This window comes from Somniosus microcephalus, chromosome 3 (assembly GCF_052327205.1).
Source record: "Somniosus microcephalus isolate GS21.2 chromosome 3, FLI_Smic_1.0, whole genome shotgun sequence".
Taxonomy (NCBI): Eukaryota; Metazoa; Chordata; class Chondrichthyes; order Squaliformes; family Somniosidae; genus Somniosus; species Somniosus microcephalus.
The window spans coordinates 40,651,587-40,672,269 of record NC_140989.1 but is presented as its reverse complement, the minus strand read 5'-3'; the positions used below and the strand labels follow the sequence as shown (position 1 = coordinate 40,672,269).

Below are 20,683 nucleotides of genomic sequence, written 5' to 3'. Positions count from 1 at the left end.
TTGAAGGGGAGAAAATTGCAGGGCTATGGGGAAAGAGCAGGGGAGTGGGACTAACTGGATAGCACTTTCGAAGAGCTGGCACAGGAACAGTGGGCCAAATGGCCTCCTTCTGAGCTGTAACATTCTATCAGAGAGTATTAGGAGGGGACCAAAAGCTTGGTCAGAGGTGAGTTTTTAAGAAAGGTATTGATGTAAGCCCCCAAAGTGTGGACTAAGTGATATACAAAGTCGACAACACTGGCTTGATGTAAGAAAGACAGACCCAATAATTGAAGTAAAAACGGTTTATTCAGGCCTGGGGAGCTATGGCTCTTGCGTCCCAACACAAGGCTCCAACTCCACCGAATCTCTTGAGGTTCACACAGTTATACAAAAATTAAGGCCCTGCCCTAAAGGCGGGGATAAGCTTATTAACATATACAGAATTATAGTTAAATTGTAATTATAAAACCGTGACATTCCATTCTTCCAGTCGCTTACAAATCTCACATTTCGTTATCAGTTGGTCTTGTTACTTTCTCATGACCCGGGGCCTCAACTTTATTACTTTACGATCGTCCATTTGCTGTTGTCAGATGGCTTGGTCTTTTTAAGTATTTCTCTAAGATAGTAGATCTTTCCAAAGCGGGCAATCCGCAGACTTTCTGTCTCTCTCTCTTGAATTATTTCTACAGAGCAAAAACACTTTAGTTAGTTAAAAGAATAGAACCCTGTTGAGCTTCACATTTAACAAACCCTTAAGTACAAAGGTGTCGACTTGCGTGGCCGAACCCATATATCTCTCCCTCTTTCTAAGGGGTTGTTTTGACAGTTTTAATCTCTCAGCAGTTAACCCGTAGTCCTGTTTAAACCTTATCTGGGTTTATACAACTTTTACAGACTTCTATTGTTCAACTCAGAGCACGAATTAACCTATTCCCTCCATTTTGTATATTGGTGTTACAGATGAATCCTGGTTTGTTTTACCTTATTAAATCCAATTTTTAATATTTTACTTCAGTATTAAAGGAGGTGAAGAGGCAGAGGGGTTTATGGAGGGAAATCCAAAACATGGAGCCCAGCCAGCTGATGGAGTGACCTCAATGATAAGGTGAAGAGACGGTTGCACAAGAGGCCACAATTGGAGGAATGGAGAGGGCTGGAGGAGATTAGTAGGGGTTAGGGAATGGACTCTACTCATTGGGGTTCAGAAGAATGAGAGGCGATCTTATTGAAACATATAAGATTGTGAAGGGGCTTGATCGGGTGGATGTGGTGAGGATGTTCCCAATGATGGGTGAAACTAGAACTAGGGGGCATAATCTTAGAATAAGGGGCTGCTCTTTCAAAACTGAGATGAGGAGAAACTTCTTCACTCAGAGGGTAGTAGGTCTGTGGAATTTGTTGCCCCAGAAAGCTGTGGAAGCTACATCATTAAATAAATTTAAAACAGAAATAGACAGTTTCTTAGAAGTAAAGGGAATTAGGGGTTACGGGGAGCGGGCAGGAAATTGGACATGAGTCTATGTTCGGAACGGTCATGGCCCTGTGGTTAACGGAGCGGGCCCAGGGGCCGTGTAGCCTGGTTCTGCTCCTACTTCTTGTGTTCTAATTATGTGTTAGATTTCAGGAGATGGTTCTATTCCTGTTCCTGGCTGGGGTGGAGATCACCTTTTACAGAAGGTAAGTACTGTAGAAAATATAGGGACAGAGTGATCTCCTGGATGAGTTTCAATCGCCTAGATGGGTCGGAGAGGAATTTCCCAGATTTTTTTCTCCCAAATTGGCCATTGGGTTTTTTATCTGGTTTTTCACCTCTCCCGGGAGATCACATGGGTTCGGGTGGGATGGAGAGTGAAAGTAGATTTGAGGTTAGGATCAGATCAGCCATGATCTTATTGAATGGTGGAGCAGGCTCGAGGGGCCGATTGGCCTACTCCTGCTCCTATTTCTTATGTTCTTATGTTCTTATGATATTTAAACATGAGGATGAAGATTTTGAATTGGAAGCTTTGGCGGACTGAGAGCCAATGTAGATCAGTAAAGACAGGAATGATGAGTGAGTGGGATTTGGGGTGGGGATAGGATACAGACAGCAGATTACAGAGGCCGTGGTAAGTCAGCATGGCAGGGGCTTGTTGGACAAGTCAGAGTTGTACTGTTTTAAACTGTACTGTTGTGTTCCCACCGCTTGTACTGTATGCGAGTGGAGTGGTTTTTGTTAACTTTAATAAACACTGTACGGGTGAGCCCGAAAACGCTGTCCTTGTTCAAATCTGTCCTCAGTAATCCCTATCATCCAGAACTTGTAGTAAGGGGGTTTGCGTGCTCGTTACGGGCGGGGCAAAACCACTTACAGTAATTGGCGATTGCGGCAGGGGCCATAGGAAATTGGCCACTGCAAAAAACGGTTACAGATTACAGAGCATGGAAGTTGGGAGGCTGGCCAAGAAAGTATTGGAGATACTTTGGAGAAAGTAACCTCATCTTCCGATTAGGCACTTTGCAGCCTTCCGGACTCAATATCGAGTTCAACAATTTCAGATCATAACCTCGGCCCCTATTACATTTTTACTTATATATTTCTTTTCCACCCCTTTGTTTTGGGTCTTCCCTTCCCCCCCCCCTTTCCTTTTTTTTTCTCTTTCCCACATGGCAGCTGTTTCTCATCCTGCCAGTACACTTCACACCTAACCTGAGCCGTCTTTGTCTCCACTGTCCTATCACCATCTCGTCTGGTTTTGAATACCTCTTAATGTCTCTTTACTTCTCTTTTGTTCTATCGCAGCCCTGCCTTCGATCTATTTTATTTCCTTTCCAGTTTTGAAAAAGGGTTTCAACCCGAAACGTCGACTTTTAATTTCTCTCCACGGATGTTGTCTGGCCTGCTGAGTTTTTCCAGCATTTTCTGTTATTTCGGATTTCCAGCATCCGCAGTATTTTGCTATCGTAAAAGTATTGGAATAGTCGAGTCTGGAGGTGACGAAGGCATGGATGAGAGTTTCTGCCTGAGGGAGGGGGCAGGCAGTCCATCTTATAGAAATTGAAGTAAGTGGTCTTTGTGATGGGATCGGGTGTTCAGCTTGGGGTCGTATAGGTTGGAACGGTCTGTTTCAACCTGAGACAGTGACTGAGTTTGTGACGGGGGCCGAAATTGAAGACTAAGTGCAGACAGGAAGAGACAAGGGCGGGAGCAGTTGTTTCTGAGGAGATTTTTTGTTTGTGCGGCCTGTGCCATTGGTGTTAGCTCTCAATTGTGAATTTTTTCACTTTTCACATGATTAGTTGTTAAAAACCAGTGGTGCGAAGTCGGTGATTATAGAGCTGCTTGTCTTCATTTTCTAACAGGTACTGCCAAAATTTGATCCTGTCCTCACTCGACATCCACACGCTCCCACTTCTGGGAACCAGGACACTGGCTGATTTTTCTCCTTCCTCATCTCAGAGATGCTGAGGCCAATTGTAGCATTGGTACTGCTACCTAACTGAAATCAGCTAATTCAGCACAGACTGAGGCTCAAACCTAGGACCTGTTTTGTCACAGAGAGTCATCACTCTCTGGAACAAACTATCAAGACAAGTATAAAGTCGCTACAGTCTGTTAAAAGGGAAGCTAATCGGGCAGCTCTCACACTCAGGATCCCCAAGTGGAAAAGGTAAATAAGCAGCTCACATGGACAGAAAACAACTAACTTGGACACAGCGCACCAACTAGCCTATCTCAAAATTATTTCATTAAATATCTAAAGGTAAAAGTGCAGACCCACATCAATTTCTCAGAACAGACCAAACTTATGAGAAATTGATGGCACAAACGCAGGCTGCCTCCTACTCATCACGTGCAGAAGTGTGGCCATACTAATCAATAAAAAGCATTCCCTTCACCCTGAACAGCTACTCCAACCTAACAACAGGTCGAAGAACAGAAGAACCATAACGATGCTTAACATTTATGGCTCAAATGAGTATTTCTCACATTGGTATTTCTCGCAATCACACCACGAATAGAAGGCACAGTGATCATGGGTGGGGACCTAAACTGTGTCCTTCACCCCCAGTGGAACAAACTCCCCATAGACACGAGAAGTGGAACAATCGAAATTCTGTGCGGAGCTGAGAATTGTTAGGAAGCCTTTCCAAAGGTTGTATGGGGAGACAAAAAAATGTTTCTGGTAAAACAAACGTAGAGGTAAGAAACAGAATCTGTGGACACGTGATTGAGTGGCCCAACACCCAAGCCCGTATTTGACGACTAAGTGTGTGAATGCTGCTGCTTGAGGTGAGTGCAAGGAGGGTTGCCTTTTTTGGCACTCAGCACCCTCCCCCAAAGAATAGCTTGGCAGGAAGTGGCAGCCAGGGTTAGAGGTGAGAGTGCTATCAATTGAGCCAAGCTGGCAACATCTGGCTCAATGCACAGCTGTAGGTAAGTGCTATTATGGTGAAAATATTAAGCCTGAACCTGTACTCCCAGCAGGGGGTAGTGCTTGCAGGGTCCACATATTACGGGAAATGACAAGCACACAGCAACCTCTTCAAATGGAAAGCAAGTAAAATAGAATTGTAATGCCTAACTGTTAAACATTTTTGATAGGATAAAGATAAGGTTGTGTTTTTGTCTATTTTATCACAGGTATTACATTAAAGGTCACCTCTGGAATGTCCTTACTCTGTATTGACTTTAACACCTTTACCCAAGTCCAAAGCTAGATTTTGGCAGAATTCCAAATAAATAATGGCATATTTCAAGGAGTCTGCTGGGATGACATAAAGTGAGGGAAAGCCTGTGAATTTCCAATCTGTGGCGCATATCACCCTGGAACATCAGGAGCTTGGGAGAAGATTCTTAATATTCCGGATGATTTCCGGGTGACAATGTAATATCAAGATGGCGTTGCACCCTTGACCCCAGCAAATGAAAAATAAATTATCTTTGATGTTAAACAATGGATTTCAGGGATGTGGTTTAATTATGCTTTAGAAATGTTCACCATACATACAAAAAAATGTGGGAAAAGACCATTCGGCCCATAAAGCACACCCCACTGTCAACAGTGCAACTCCATGCATTGTTCACCCATCTTAGCCATTCTACGTGCTAGGAGAAGCAAACAGACAGATGAAAAATCGTGCAGACAATTCATGAAAAACACTGGGAAATTGTTCTCTGATTCCATAAGGCAATCAAGCAAGCTCCGGGAGACTGCAGTTACATCCGGCATGCTCCAGGAGACCGCTGTTGCCCTTGACTCGCCTCAGTCACAATTAACTAGCAATTTACTCCCGTAACTGAAAAAGTCATCTTCTCGCTTTAAATTATTCCCTTTTGTGATGAATTTTCAAAAATGTACATTAAAATATAGAATCATAGAATGGTTGCAGCACAGAAGGAGGCCATTCGGCCCATCGAGCCCATGTCAGCTCTCTGCAAGAGCACTTCAGCTACTCCCACTCCCCCGCCCTTTCTCCATAGCCCTTCAATTTTTTTTCCTTCAGGTACTTATCCAACTCCCTTTTGAAAGCCACGATTGAATCTGCCTCCACCACCCTCTCAGGCAGTGCATTCCAGATCATAACCACTCGCTGCATAAAAAAGTTTTTCCTCACGTCGCCTTTGGTTCTTCTGCCAATCACCTTAAATCTGTGTCATCTGGTTCTCAACCCTTCTGCCAATGGGAACAGCTTCTCTCTATCTACTCTGTCTCGACCCCTCATGATTTTGAACACCTCTATTAAATCTCCTCTCAACCATCTCTGCTCTAAGGAGAACAACTCAGCTTCTCCAGTCTATCCAAGTAACTGAAGTCCCTCATCCTTGGAACCATTCTTGTAAATCTTTTCTGCACCCTCTCTAAGGCCTTCACATCCTTCCTAAAGTGTGGTGCTCAGAATTGGACACAATACTCCTGTTGAGGCCAAACCAGTGTTTTATAAAGGCTCATCATAACCTCCTTGCTTTTGTACTCTATGCCTCTATTTATGAAGCCCAGGATCTCGTACGCTTTTTTAACCGCTTTCTCAACCTGCCCTGCCACCTTCAACGATTTGTGCACATATACCCCAGGTCTCTTTGTTCATGCACCCCCTTTAGAATTGTACCCTTTAGTTTATATTGCCTCTCCACATTCTTCCGCACTTCTCTGCATTAAATTTTATCTGCCACGTGTCCACCTATTCCACCAGCCTGTCTATGTCCTCTTGAAGTCTATCACTATCTTCCTCACTGTTCACTATATTTCCAAGTTTTGTGTCATCTGCAAATTTTGAAATTGTGCCCTGTACACCCAAGTCCAAGTCATTAAAATATAGAAACATAGAAGATAGGAGCAGGAGTAGGCCATTCGGCCCCTCGAGCCTGCTCTGCCATTCAATGCAATCATGGCTGATCATCCAAATTCAGTACCCGGTCCCTGCTTTCTCCCCATACCCCTTGATAGAATCAAGAAAAGCAGTGGTCCTAGTACCGACCCCTGGGGAACACCAGTGTATACCTTCCTCTAGCCTGAAAAATAACCGTTCACCACTACTCTCTGTTTCCCATCACTTAGCCAATTTCATATCCATGCTACCACTGTCCCTTTTAGTCCATGGGCTTCAACTTTGCTGGTAAGCCTATTACATGGCACTTTATCAAATGCCTTTTGGAAGTCCATGTACACCACATCAACCGCATTGCCCTAATCAACCCTCTCTGTTACCTCATCAAAAAACTCGATCAAATTAGTTAAACACAATTTGCGCTTGACAAATCCTTTTTCACTTCCCCTCTGAACTCTCTATATTCAACCTGGTTCTCACTTGTATTCTCAACCTGACATCTGTCATACCTTCCCTTTTTCTGCTTCACCTTACTCTCTATCTCTTTCGTCATCCAGGGAGCTCTGGCATTGGCTGTCCAACCTTTCTCCCTTGTGAGAATGTACCTCGACTGTACCTGAACCATCTCCTCTTTAAAGGCAGCCCATTATTCGATTACAGTTTTGCCTGCCAATCTTTGATTCCAATTTACCCGGGCCAGATTCTTCTCAACCTACTGAAATTGGCCCTCCTCCAATTAAGTATTTTTACTCTAAATTGCTCCTTGCCCTTTTCCATAGCTAATCTAAATCTTATGATACTATGATCACTGTTCCCTAAATGTTCCCCTACTGACACTTGTTCCACTTGACCCACCTCATTCCCTAGAACCAGATCCAGCAATGCCTCCTTCCTTAATAACAACAGAAAATGCTGGAAAAACTCAGCGGGTCAGGCAACATCCGTGGACAGAAATTTGAGTTGACGTTTCGGGTCGAACCCTTCTTCAAAACTGGAAAGAAAAGATAGATCAGAGGCAGGGCTGCGATCAGACAAAAGAATAAAAGAAACAAAGGAAGTAAAAAAGAGACAATAATAGGTATTAGAAGCTAGACAAGATGGTAATAGGCTGAGATTAGGTGTAAAGTGTACTGGCAGGGCAAGAGATAGCTGCCAGGTGTGAGAGAGAAACAAAAGGAAAGGGGGGGGGGGAAAGGAGTGGAAAAATTACAAGAAAAAATGAAATAGGGGCCGAGGTTATGATCTGAAATTGTTGAACTCGATATTGAGTCCGGAAGGCTGCAGAGTGCCTAATCGGAAGATGAGGTGCTGTTCCTCGAGTTTACGTTGAGCTTCCGTGGAACAATACAAGAGGCCAAGGACGGTGAGGTCCGAGTGGGAATGGAGCGGTGAATTAAAATGACAGATGACCGGAAGCTCGGGGTCACCCTTACGGACTGAACGGAGGTGTTCCACAAAGCGGTCACCCAATCTGCGTTTGGTCTCCCCAATGTAGAGGAGACCGCATCGTGAGCAGCGAATACAGTATACTAGATTGCGAGAAGTACAAGTAAATCGCTGTTTCACCTGGAAGGGGTGTTTGGGGCCCTGGACAATGGGAAGGGGGGAGGTATAGGGGCAGGTGTTACATCTCCTCCGCTTGCACGGGAAGGTACCAGGTGAAGGGGAAGGGCTGTTTGGGGTGATAGAGGAGTGGACTAGGGTGTCTCGGAGGGAGCGGTCCCTGCGGAATGCTGAAAGGGGAGGGGAGGGGAAGATACGTTTGGTGGTGGGATCACTTTGGAGGTAGCGGAAATGCCGGAGGATGATCCGTTGAATGTGGAGGCTGCCCTGCCAGTACACTTTACACCTAATCTCAGCCTATTACCATCTCGTCTAGCTTCTAATTCCTTTTATTGTCTCTTTTTTACTTCTTTTGTTTCTTTTATTCTTTTGTCCGATCGCAGCCCTGCCTCCGATCTATCTTTTCTTTCCAGTTTTGAAGAAGGGTTCGACCCGAAACGTCAACTCAAATTTCTGTCCACGGATGTTGCCTGACCTGCTGAGTTTTTCCAGCATTTTCTGTTGTTATTTCGGATTTCCAGCATCCGCAGTATTTTGCTATCGTACTAATGCCTCCTTCCTTGTTGGGCCAGAAACGTACTGCTCAAGAAAGTTCTCCTGAAAATGCTTCAGACATTCTTCCCCCTCTCTATCCTTTACACTATTACTATTCCAGTCTATATTAGGATAGTTGAAATCCCCCATTATCACTACTCTATAATTCTTGCTCCTTTCTGTAATTTCCCTGAAAATTTGCTCTTCTATATCCTTTCCACTTGTTGGTGGCCTATAGAATACACCTAGTAGTATAATGGCACCGCTATTGTTTCCTAACTCTAACCAAATAGATTCTGTCCTTGACCCCTCCAGGACATCCTCTCTCTCCAACACTGTAATAGACTCCTTAATCAATACTACCACCCCACCGCCTTCCTTTTCTTCCCTATATTTCCTGAACACCTTATATCCGGGAATATTTAGTACCCAATCCTGCCCTTTTTTGGCCAGATCTCCGTTATCGCCACAACATCACATTCCCATGTGGCTATTTGCGCCTGCAGCTCATTAACCTTTTTCACCACGCTTCCTGCATTTACACAAATGCACTGTAAACCTATCTTAGACCTTCTTGTATACTCTCTTAGTCTGACCCCACCTAATACCGTATATTTAGATATATACTATATAGATGTATAATATATAGATAAATGAAGCACCAATCCCCAGGGGATTCCACTAGCTCCCAGTTTCCACTTTGACATCTCCCCATGCACTACTGCCCTTTGTTCTCCACATTTCACCCACACATTAATCCAGGCTAATAGTTTGCCATATATCTCACAGGCAAGCACATTGCCAAACAGTCTGTTACATGGAACAGTGCCAAATGCCTTCCTGAAGTCCAGGTAGACAATATCTACTGCCTCACTCTTATCTACCAGATCTGTAATCTCCTTAGACAATTCCAGTAAATTGAGCTAGATTTTCCACCTGTTGACTGTGGATGAGATGAAAATCTAGCCTAAATGCCTTCTTTGTTACTTGCTTTGAATTTCCTCCCGACCACCGCCATCTTCTCTTGACCTTTATATCCAAACAACTCTGCCATTGAACTTGGCTTGAAATCACTGCAGGTCTCCTCAATTGTACATACCTCATATTTACAACCCTTTAATTGAAGAAATTACTGGATTTGTCAGCTTTCCAAAGCTGTGCATTTATTACTTCCTGAATACAGGACATGGTTTCTCCCACCTAATATCAACAAAGTCACATCCTGGTGTCTAAAACAACCAATAACCAAGAGTAATTGCTATCAATTTCATATCCACAGGTATAGCAACTGGAATCAGTGATAGCCCCTCCAAATCAAGTGTTATTATTTGACACCCCAGCTGTGGTTCAGTTGGTAGCACATCTTGGCTCTGGGTCAGAAAGAATGCGTGGTTCAAATCCCACACCACGGACTTGAGCACATAACTCTAGGCTGACACTCCAGTGTAGTGTTGAGGGAGGGCTGCACTGTTGGAGGTGCCGTCTTTTGGATGAGATGTTAGACTGTGTGCTCTCTCAGGTGGATGTAAAAGATCCCATGACACTATTTTGACAGAAGAGCAGGGGAGTTATCCCCAGTGTCCTGACCAATATTTATCCCTCAATCAATATAACAAAAACAGATTATCTGGTCATTATCACATTGCTGTTTGTGGGAGCTTGCTTGTGCAAAATGGCTGCTGCGTTTTCCACATTACAAGAGTGACTACACTCCAAAAGTACTTCACTGGCTGTAAAGCACTTTGAGACGTCCGGTGGTCGTGAAAGGCAAGAAAGAAAGACTTGCATTTATATAGCGCCTTTCATGACCACAGGATGTCTCAAAGCGTTTTACAGCCAATGAAGTACTTTATATAAATGCAAGTCTTTCTTTCTACATTGGACTGTTCCTCTACCACAGCTAGAGGTCTAGGCATTGATTCTCCTGCAGAGTAAGGCCTGGTCCTGGCTCACCTCCTCTCTTCTTATCTCACTATGCTATTATGACAAAAAAAAGGAAAGTTGATTCTAGTAAAATTGAATATTAAAATAGTCAAACCAACAGACTGCAGTCAAGTAGTGATAGTAAAGCCTGGCCTAAGGGCACCTCCAACAGTGCAGCACTCTCTCAGTACTGCAGTGAAGTGTCAGCCTAGATTATGTTGTCAAGTCAAGTTGAAATCACAACCTACTGCCTCAGAAGGCAAGAGTGCAATCACTGAGCCACGGTGGCATAGTGGGTTAGCACTGTTGCCTCACAGCGCCAGGGACCCGGGTTCAAATCTGGCCTCGAGTGACTGTCTGTGTGGAGTTTGCACATTATGCGTGGGTTTGCTCCGGTTTCTTCCCACAGTCCAAAGATGTGTGGGTTAGGTTGATTGGCTATGATAAAAATTGGTCCTTAGTGTTAGGGGGGATTAAATATGTGGGGTTACAGGGATAGGGCTTGGGTGGGATGGCTGTCGGTGTAGGGACCGGGTGCTAGGATTTGGATGATCAGCCATGATCTTGTTGAATGGCGGAGCAGGCTCGAATGGCCTACTCCTAGTTTCTATGTCTGCACTTTGTTACTGCAGGTATTTTTCTTTAAAAGCCTGCGATAAAAATGCACCATTAGGTACCAGTGCGTTAAGAGTTCTTGCAGGAACAGTGCCAGTCAGAAAGTATACCCCAATTATTGTTTGGGCAGTACAGTACTTCATAGGCTGTGAAGCGCTTTGGGACATCCTGAGACGGTGAAAGGCGTTAAATGAATGCATAGTAACAACAGAAAATGCTGGAAAAACTCAGCAGGCCAGGCAACATCTGTGGAGAGAGAAATAGAGTCACTGTTTCAGGTCGAAACCCTTCATCAGGACCGAAAAAGCACAGGAAATGAAACAGATTAAAAGGCCAGTTTGGGGGCTGGGAAATGGGGATGAGCGAACAAAAGAGAAATTAAGAGGTATTCACACATGGCAGCTGTCTCTCATTCTGCCAGCGCATTTCACACCTAATCTAGAGCCGTCTTTTGTCTCTCCACTAGTCCTATCACCATCTCGTCTCGTTTTGAATACCTCTTAATGTCTCTTCACTTCTCTTTTGTTCTTTCATCCCCATTTCCCAGCCCCCAAACTGGCCTTTTAATCTGTTTCATTTCCTATGCTTTTTCAGTCCTGACGAAGGGTTTCGACCTGAAACGTTGACTGTTTCTCTCTCCACGGATGTTGCCTGGCCTGCTGAGTGTTTCCAGCATTTTCTGTTGTTATTTCGGATTTCCAGCATCCGCAGTATTTTGCTATCGTATAAATGAATGCATAGTCCTTCCTTCTTAATGGCAAAGCACTTCACAGGAGGAATTGCATTTTTTGGGGGGGGGGCGTTATGACAGAGGCCGGTCTGATGTAACGCAGCTCCGCGCCGCCAGCATTGCAAACGCCTTGTAGCCATCCTGGGAGACACTAATATACCGCCTCCGCCGCCCGCCGCATTCCATTCCGCCCGGCGCCTGTCAGCCCCCCCCCGTGGGGGCACGCGTCGCTCCCCGCCCCACGTGACTGTGGGCTATTTGAGCAGCGCTGGCGGGGGGCGCGCGCTCCGGGCTGCTCGCTGACAAGCCGGCGCGAGGCAAGAGCAAGAGCAAGGTGAGCAGGCAGAGTGCAGGTACATCTCTCACAGCAACAGCGCACCTGCACACTCGTATAGTGCAAAAACTCACCTGCAGAGAGAGAGAGAGAGAGAGGTTGGGGGGGAAACATAATACCAAAAGACTCCGATTTGTGCTTACAGTTAAAGCACCACCATGATCCAAGTGAAAAGCACCGCGATGACCCACGTCGAAAGCCATATGATGACCCAGGTGGAAGAAACCGTACAGTACAATCACCACAACTATGAGAGCGAGATGGAGGAGTACATGTTGCAGGAGGAGGACTGGGACAGGGACCTCCTGCTGGACCCTGCCTGGGAGAAGCAGCAGAGAAAGGTCGGTGATTTTAAAAAGCCCGAAGCGCCTGTAATTCTGTTACTTTTGATAAATATTAAATAGTCTGTTTATGAGCTCCACAATTAAAAACCGAGCACAGTTCACACTGTTGCATCTTGTGTACAATAATGCAAAGCGACTTAAAAAAATATCAATAATCGCATGATTACAATAACAAAAGGATTGGCAATAGATAAAACTATTCCTCGACAAATAGGACAAGCTTTTGTGTACACTGGTCAGTGACTTGTTTCATGAGTAAACTATCAGTTTTCTATTCAAAAGCCACAGTAAAAAGGTGCTGATTAAAATAATTCTTTAGATTTGTATTCAGCAATTACAGTAGAATGCGATAACGATATACATGTATAATGAATCTAAAAGCAGCATGTTCAGGTGTTACTCTAGTGTTCTGCATGGCATGAGATGTGCCAAAGGAGTTTGTAACAGCTGATGACGTCTTTAGGATTAGAATGGATATGACACCTAATAATAACTCGGACCACTGGGTATTATCATCTCTCCTAATCCACTGTATTTAACCAGAATTATTTGCAGCAGTTGCTCCCTCACATTCAATTAATATTGATATAAACCCATGTCAAACACCATTCTTTAAATGTTCTTTCATGCTATCTACTTTAATTGCTTTAAAAATAACAGTGTTGTCTTCACCGACCTAGCTCTGTAATCTCCTCTAGCCCCACAACCCTGCGCGATATCTGCGCTCCTCTAATTCTGCCCTCTTGAGCATCCCCGATTTTAATCGCTCCACCATTGGTGACCGAGCCTTCAGCTGCCAAGGCCTAAGCTCTGGAATTCCCTCCCTAAACCTCTCCGCCTCTCTACCTTGCTTGCCTCCTTTAAGATGCTCTTTAAAACCTACCTCTTTGACCAAGTTTCTGCCCTAATATCTCCTTATGCGGCTCAGTGTCAAATTTTGTTTGATAACGCTCCGGTGAAGCGTCTTGGGACGTTTTACTACATTAAAGGCGCTATATAGATATAAGTTGTTGTTGTTGAAATGGCTCCGTGTCCCACAACACACTGGGCTGGATTTTCATTTGAGGAGTCGGGTAGGAGGCGGGACTACAACTTTCGGGGTTGTAGTCCCGCCTCCATCGAGTTGTAGCCAACCCATGCGATTTTGACATTATTGACCTTGTTGAGACTCCCCAGCAGGCTCAGCAGGCCAATTAAGGGCCACCTGGCAACAGGTGATGCCACAGATTGACATTTCATCTGTCAAGACCTTTTGACAGATGAAATATCAGCGTTCGACAGCTGTTTGAAGCTGTCAAACACTGACAATCTGTACTCCAAGTTAATTCCTTCCTCTCAGGATGATTTAGAGATCTCTACGGAACAGAAAGCTGAATGCTGCAATTTTTGACATCACGGCCATTCTGCTTTCTGTGCCGGTGAGATGAGGGACTCCTGAGACCTGAAGGCAGGAAAGCTGTAAAGGTTAAGTAAAACTTCTTTAAACACTTTAAACACACCAAACACACTTACCTCTGCACTCATGCACCCATCACTCACCTGAACACCGGACATCTCGACCCCTCCAAGCCCTTCAGCCCGACGGCCCACCTCACTAACTTGGCATGGTTTGGAGCTGTCGGGAATCGCACACTTCAAGAATGAAAATAGGGATTAGGCTAAAAACTGCCTGTTAACTACTTGTTAACAGGCAGTTAATTGGCACTAATCCCCTTCCCGCCTCGGGGAGGTGGGTCCCAGTGCGGGTCGGGTACCCGCCTCCTTTGAAACTGGCATGGAGGCGGGTTGGGGGCGGGATGGGTTCGTGCCCCCGATTTCGGGATTTTAACCCCCCACACACCTCCAATCCTGACTCCACGGCCCAATGAAAATCCTGCCCATTGAGTTTAAAATCCCCATCCTCAAATTTGCAAATCCCTCCATGGCTTCACCCCAGCCTGTCCCTGCAACCTTCTATAGTCCAACATCCCAGCCTGTCATCAGTAGCATCCCTCATCAATAGCAGAACTTTCAGGAGTGTCATCCCCACCTCCTGGAACTCTCTCCCTAACACGCTTTGCTTACTTATGCAGAAAAAAAAGCAAAATTTTAAAGGGGTGGGTTGGGAAGGAGGGAAAGAAATAGACGCGCTTCAGATGCTTCATCAATCACTTAATATAGCTGGGAATTCTTTTGGCAAGCAGTGCGCGGATGCTTAAAATGATCCAAACACAACGGGGCAGATTTTTCTGTTTCTGTACCTTGGGCTATTTATCACCTGAGTGTAACAAATACAGGAAAATCGGGCAGATAGGGACGCACGTCCATAGAATCATAGCATGGTTACAGCACAGAAGTAGATCATTCGGCCCGTCGAACCCGTGCCAGCTCTCTGCAAGAGCACTTCCGCTAGTCCCACTCCCCCGCCCTTTCCCCATAGCCCTGCAAATTTCTTTCCTTCAGATACTTATCCAACTCCCTTTTGAAAGCCGTGATTGAATCTGCCCACACCACGCTTTCAGGCAGTGCATTCCAGATCTTAACCGCTCGCTGCGTAAAAAACTTTTTTCTTGCGTCGCCTTTGGTTCTTTTGCCAATCGCCTTAAAGGAGCCTTGCCTTATTTTGTGTCCTTTTAAATGAACTCATGGAACATTTGTACGGGCTCTCTTAAGGGAATGTGCTCTCGCCACCCTGCACGATTTTTCTGTATTCGCTCTCCCAGATGATCCAATCGATGTAGGAATGGGAAAATCTGCCCCATTAGGTGTTTGGGGTGCAGAACTTTTAAATTTTATTTTTTTTGTGTGATGTTAATGCTGCTCGTGGTGTTAATTATAACAGCCTATTTGCTTTGGTTTATTGGAGTAAAAATCAAGGATTTGGAGGGCTGACTTGCCTCTCTCCTGGTCAGCTTTGTTTTTTGCACAATGCAAACCCTCTGACCCAAGCATTCCTTCCATCAGGTATGTGAAAATATTATTTTGGCTTCAGCTGAAGGAAGTACTCTTTTTTTCAAGCATCAGATGAGAAATTATGTTACTATCACACCCAGCCAAATCTTCCTCACCATCTCACTTCCATGTCTGGATTCTGGTGAACAGGATTTCATAGACTTTTACAGCACAGAAAGAGGCCATTCGGCCCATCTTGCCTGTGCTGGCTCTTTGAAAGAGCAAACCAATTAGTCCCACTCCCCTGCTCTTTCCCCATAGCCCTGCAATGTTCTCCCCTTCAAGTGTTTATCCAATCCCCTTTTGAAAGTTACTGTTGAATCTGCTTCCACCACCCTTTCAGGCAGAGCATTCCAGATCATAATAGCTTGGGTGTGTAAAAAAAAAACTATCTCCTCTCTTTTGCCAATCACGTTAAATCTGTGTCCTCTGGTTACTGATCCTTCTGCCACTGGAAACAGTTTCTCCTTATTTACTCTTTCAAAATGCTTCATAATTAGTCTCAGTTGGTTGGTTGGTGCCTGGCTCCATCTGTACTGTGACGGTCCGGTGCTGAGATCGCTCTCCCTGCTTCGGGCGGCCAGCTCTCGCCGCTCGCTCCCGCAACCGGAGCGAAGTGCTCGGCGAATCGGGCAGAGGCAGCGCAGCGCGGTGAGCAGCAGCAGCAGCCAAGCCGACCCGCTGGAGCACATCGGCCGGCAGCTCCTCGGCGGGAAGGAATTCCGACTGGGAGGAGGGGAGCCGAGCATGGCGGCCAGAGGCCGACCCGGGAGAGAGAGAAGTAGGCCCCGGGCCGTGGAGCCGGCGACGGTGAAGAGGAGGCTGAATTGGAGCATTCACATCCCGACTATGTGTTCGGCGAGTCGGGCGGAGGAGCGCAGCGCAACGCGCAGCAGCAGCAGACTCACAACACGCTGCAGCACGTCGGCCGGCAGCTCCATTTCGGGTAACTCGCAGTTCGGATGGGAGGAGGGGAGCCGGGCATGGCGGCCAGAGCGGGAGAAGCAGGCCACCACACGTGGAGCCGGCAACAGTGAGGAGGAGGCCGCGGTGAAGAGGAGGACGGAGCGGCTGAGGGACATCGTGCTCCCACGGGAAGCCATTGTATTGACTCTGAACGCGGCGCTGTATGTATAGCTGACTCATCCCTACGGGGAACAAGCATTCCATTGTACTTGTTACATATGGCAAATAAATCTAAATCTGAAATCTGAAATCAAATAACTGAGATTCCAAATAGCCAGGGGAAAAAAATGATTTACCTCAGGGAGGGAGGAAAAAGTGGAGAACAAGTCACCTTGGGCTTGCCCCCTCTAACCAGCTGTAATGTTATTTGTAAAGGCCTCTTAATTTGGAAATGGTGCACAGGGACCTAAAAAGAGAGGATTTACAGCGTAACATAAATCACAGATACAATCACAGTCCTGTGCCAGTTTCAAGTTCCTAACAGGCACTGGGCTGCTCGCTGGAGCTAAATGACCTTGCACCAGTTGTCGTTTGCATGATAATTCTTTGCAGAGGAGCAGGGGGAATTAATGACTCATTAGTAACGAATAACGAGGCATTCAAAAAATATTTCATTGGTTATAATAAAATTGAATGGAAAACGTTATGTGGTGAAAGTACTTATTTTCATTATGCCACAGAACTCAAGGTAGTATTTTATGCATACTCCTCACGGCAAATATAAACCCTCACAGAATTAGACATCATTCTATATGAATTGTTGGATTCCAGCTCGTATTCTGAAGAATTGACTAAGTAGTATTTATAATAGAGGGGACATGTTCCTGCATGTCCAGGCATGTATCCCTTGTTTTTACTTTGGTATAATATAGGGTAGATTTTACAAATTTGCATTCCTGGCATGGAGCTTTGCATCCCACTGGATATATCAGGAATTTTCAGGCTTAGAGATTTTCTGCCCATTAATTTTAGGCTAAAAAAAACTAAATTCAATCTATGATTCACATACAAGTTGCCCTGTCATTCACTGTGGTTCCCCAGACTGTGGGGAATTTAATTTTAATGCACAGTCACTGTTCTGCATGCTGCCACTGCTGCACACAGGCAGGGTTGGGAGACCAGGAGCCTGAGAGTGAGAGGTCTGGGAGCTGGGGAGAAGGGGTTGGGAGACCAAGAGGCAGAGAAAGGCAAGCAGAACTGCAGTCTTGAATAGAAAGGAGATCAGGATTGGGCAAGAACCAGGAGAGTATGCTCTCCAGAGCAAGCTACAATACCATCCATCGTAATGACTTGCTAAAAGATGCCTCCCCACTGTTAGCTCCCAAACAGTGACCTATTTCTAGTCTTGTATATGGGAATATAAAAAGTAAGTTTGATAGAACTGTATTATTTTCAGGTAGTTGCCTGCTGATTATCGCACAATTATGTCAATCATTATTCAATGAGCGTGGATGTGATGACACGTCAACTGCATAGAACATCCTATCCACTGATACTTGCTGCTAAAGGGGAAATAAAACTTCCCCCATGAGCTTTATCTTGTAAACTTGGACCCTAACCCTCTTTGCCTACTTATGCAGAAACAAAACTATCCCTACTTCAACTCATCACTATTCATAGGAACAGGAGTAGGCCATTCAGCCCCTCACGCCTGTTCCGCCATTCATTCAGATCATGGCTGATCTGTATCCTAACTCCATCCACCCGCATTGGCTCCATTTCCCTTAATAGCATTGGCTGGCAAAAATCTATCGATCTCAGATTTAAAATTATTAATTGAGCTGTGGGAGGCGCTGACTTTTGGATGAGACGTTAAACCGTCTCAGGTGGACATAAAAGATCCCATGGCACAATTCGAAGAGGAGCAGGGCCGTTTTCTCTGGGTCGGGATCTTACCTGAGGAGGCGAGTTGGGGGCGGGACTGCTAGTTTCCGGGATCTAGTCCCACCCCCAGCGACGTCGGACGACCTGACAGCATTGAGGTGCTGTCAAACACCGACAATTACTGTCCAAAGGTGAGCCCTTGTACCCAGGCTCACCAATGACTCTCCCCTTAGGAGAAAACAGATGGCAGCTGCATGTGAGATTGCAGAAGCCATCTGTCAATTCTCCTGATCAGATGAGCCTTCCCAGAAACATCAAATCTTGTCACCTGCAGATACATATAAACATAATAAAAATATTTCTTACTACATTCTCTCATCTGTCATACTTACCTGTGCACCATTGCACCCATCACATTACCTCCGCAGCTGTCATTTGCAAACTTACACTGCATCAGACCCACAGCTCGCCTCGCTGACTCTGGCGGGGATTCACGATGTCGGAAAGCCTGCATCAGCAGGTGTAAAATGGTGAAAAGCCTCTTAACTGTCTGTTCTAATCCCCTTCGCGCCGCTAGGAGACGGGTCCCTGCACGAGTCGGGGACCCGCCTCCCGAGAAGATGGTTCGGAGGCGGGTTGGGAGCGAGATTGGGACCTGCTCCCAATTTTTCCCATTTTCCCACCAGTCCCGCCTTCAAACCTGCCTCCTCAGGGCTGGTAAAATCCAGCCCTAAGTGTCCTGGAAAATATTTATCCCTCAACCAACATCACTAAAAAAAACTGACGATCTGGTCATTATCTCATTGCTATTTGTGGGACCTTGTTGAGTGCAAATTGGCTGCTGTGTTTCCTACATTACAACATTGACTACACTTCAAAAGTAATTAATTGGCTGTAAATCGCTTTGGGACGTCCTGAGGTCGTGAATGAAAATGAAAATGAAAATCTTTCTTTCTCATATACAGTCCCACCACTGAAACCACCCATGTTTAAATTGGGCAAATCACGCAAACCATTTTCCATTATCGTTATTGTCAATTACAAAGTTGCCGCTTACTGCGTGTTCAGCATGCCAGCTATTTCGGGCAGAAACAGGTGTTCAGTGAGTAGCTCACACCTCGTTAAGGTGCAATGACCTATTATACTTAATTATCTCTGAGAGTTGGGTTACAGCTTGCACTGTCTGTAGTAACAAACATGGTCAGTGAGTAGATCACACCTCGTTAAGGTGCAATTATTTTATATGTTTAATCCTCTCTAAATGGAAGGGGTTTATTGAAGCATTGAAGCTTGCTTTGAAATATGAAACAGTTCATTTGCAAGTATAGTGCAGTCTTGTTACATCCAATAGTTTGGGCAAACAACAATGTTGAATATAACTAAGTTCATATAAATTATCCAACGTGTATAGCCGGTAAATTGTGTTGGCATGAATGCGCACAATATATGCGGTGGGGACTGTACATATTGCCCCATGCCAACATCATCTGCGAAATGGGGTTAGGTTCTACCAGTATGCTGACAACACTCCGCTCCAGCTCTCCACCACCTGTCTCAACTCCTACAATGCCTCTGTGTCGTCAGGCTCCTTGTCCTTCAGTTATATATTGGAGGGCCTGAAGCTATCGTCTTTGTCCTCACCATAACTCCGTCCCCTCCTCCCCGATTCCATTCCTCTCCCGGCCATTGTCTCAAGTTGAACCAGACTGTTTGCAATCTTGACAACATATTCAACTATGAGTTGTGCTTACAATCTCTCATACTCTCCATCAGAAACACCGCCTAGTTCCACCTCCATAACCTCATCGGCCTCCAGCCCTGCTGCTGCTGGAACTCTCATCCATGCAGATTCGACTATTCCAGTGCTCTCCTGGTCAACCTCCCATCGCCCACGCCCCTTAAACATCAGCTCATCCAATATTCTGCTGTCCATGTCCTATCCTAGCCCAGGACCCGCTCACTTATCGCTCCTGTCCTTGCTTACCTGCAGTAGGTCACAGTCCCCCAATGATTCCAAATGTAAAATTCTCATATCTATGTTTAAATCCACGCCCTATTTCTGTAACTTCCTCCAGTCCTGCAAGCCCCCCTGAACTCTCCTTCAGCCATCTAGGCCCCACACTCTGGCATTCCCTCCCTTAGCTCCTCCACCTCTCCACTGTTCTCTCCTCCTTTAAGAATCTTTTTAAAGCCCACTCCTCATCATCACCGAAGTGTCTGGGCGCAGAGGTCACCAATAATGGCTTCTGTGAAAGTGCCTTTAGGCTGGACTGTTCTCCTCTTGATCAAACAGTATAGAAATGTTAAGAGGGTTGGATGGTGGCATGGTGTGTTGAAGCACCAACGTGCAGTGCCAAGTGCTCGATAGATGAAGGTGCAGGTTCAGTTTGACTATATTGAGTTCCTAATCGCAGCCATTCTTTGTGGGGAAAGTGTAGGGACAAGGCAAAGCACAGGGCAGAGCTAAAAATCAGGGGGTTGTTTCTTTCATGCAGCTCTGTATAATTCCTGGTGAATAGCAAGAGTAGTAGTGATGGCCTTGGAACAGGCTACTCACCTGCCCTCCCACAGAGATGTGGAATTCTACAAGGGAGAACAGAGGATGTGCACCCTCCATTCTTTTTG

General features: G+C 45.4%; 1 protein-coding gene and 1 long non-coding RNA gene across 5 annotated transcripts in view; one reads left to right on the top strand and one right to left on the bottom strand.

Moving 5' to 3' along the window:
* Positions 1–269: 269 nt before the first annotated feature.
* Positions 270–18,846, bottom strand: LOC147120999 (uncharacterized). Its single transcript, XR_015075974.1, has 2 exons — positions 18,451–18,846; positions 270–668 (listed from the first exon to the last, which is right to left on the bottom strand). It is a non-coding gene; the product is annotated as an uncharacterized LOC147120999 (long non-coding RNA).
* LOC147120998 (alpha-actinin-2-like) overlaps positions 11,795–20,683 on the top strand; it is a 143,645-nt gene continuing 134,756 nt past the window's right edge. The window contains exons 1-2 of one of the 4 annotated variants that reach the window (XM_085980208.1): positions 11,797–11,993; positions 12,139–12,334. In XM_085980208.1, the coding sequence (XP_085836334.1) occupies positions 12,152–12,334 (183 nt within the window). In that variant the 5' untranslated portion in view covers positions 11,797–11,993; positions 12,139–12,151. Of the gene's footprint in view, positions 12,335–20,683 lie in introns of all 4 variants that reach the window. The other 3 variants (XM_085980209.1, XM_085980212.1, XM_085980211.1) reach the window with 3 other exon arrangements.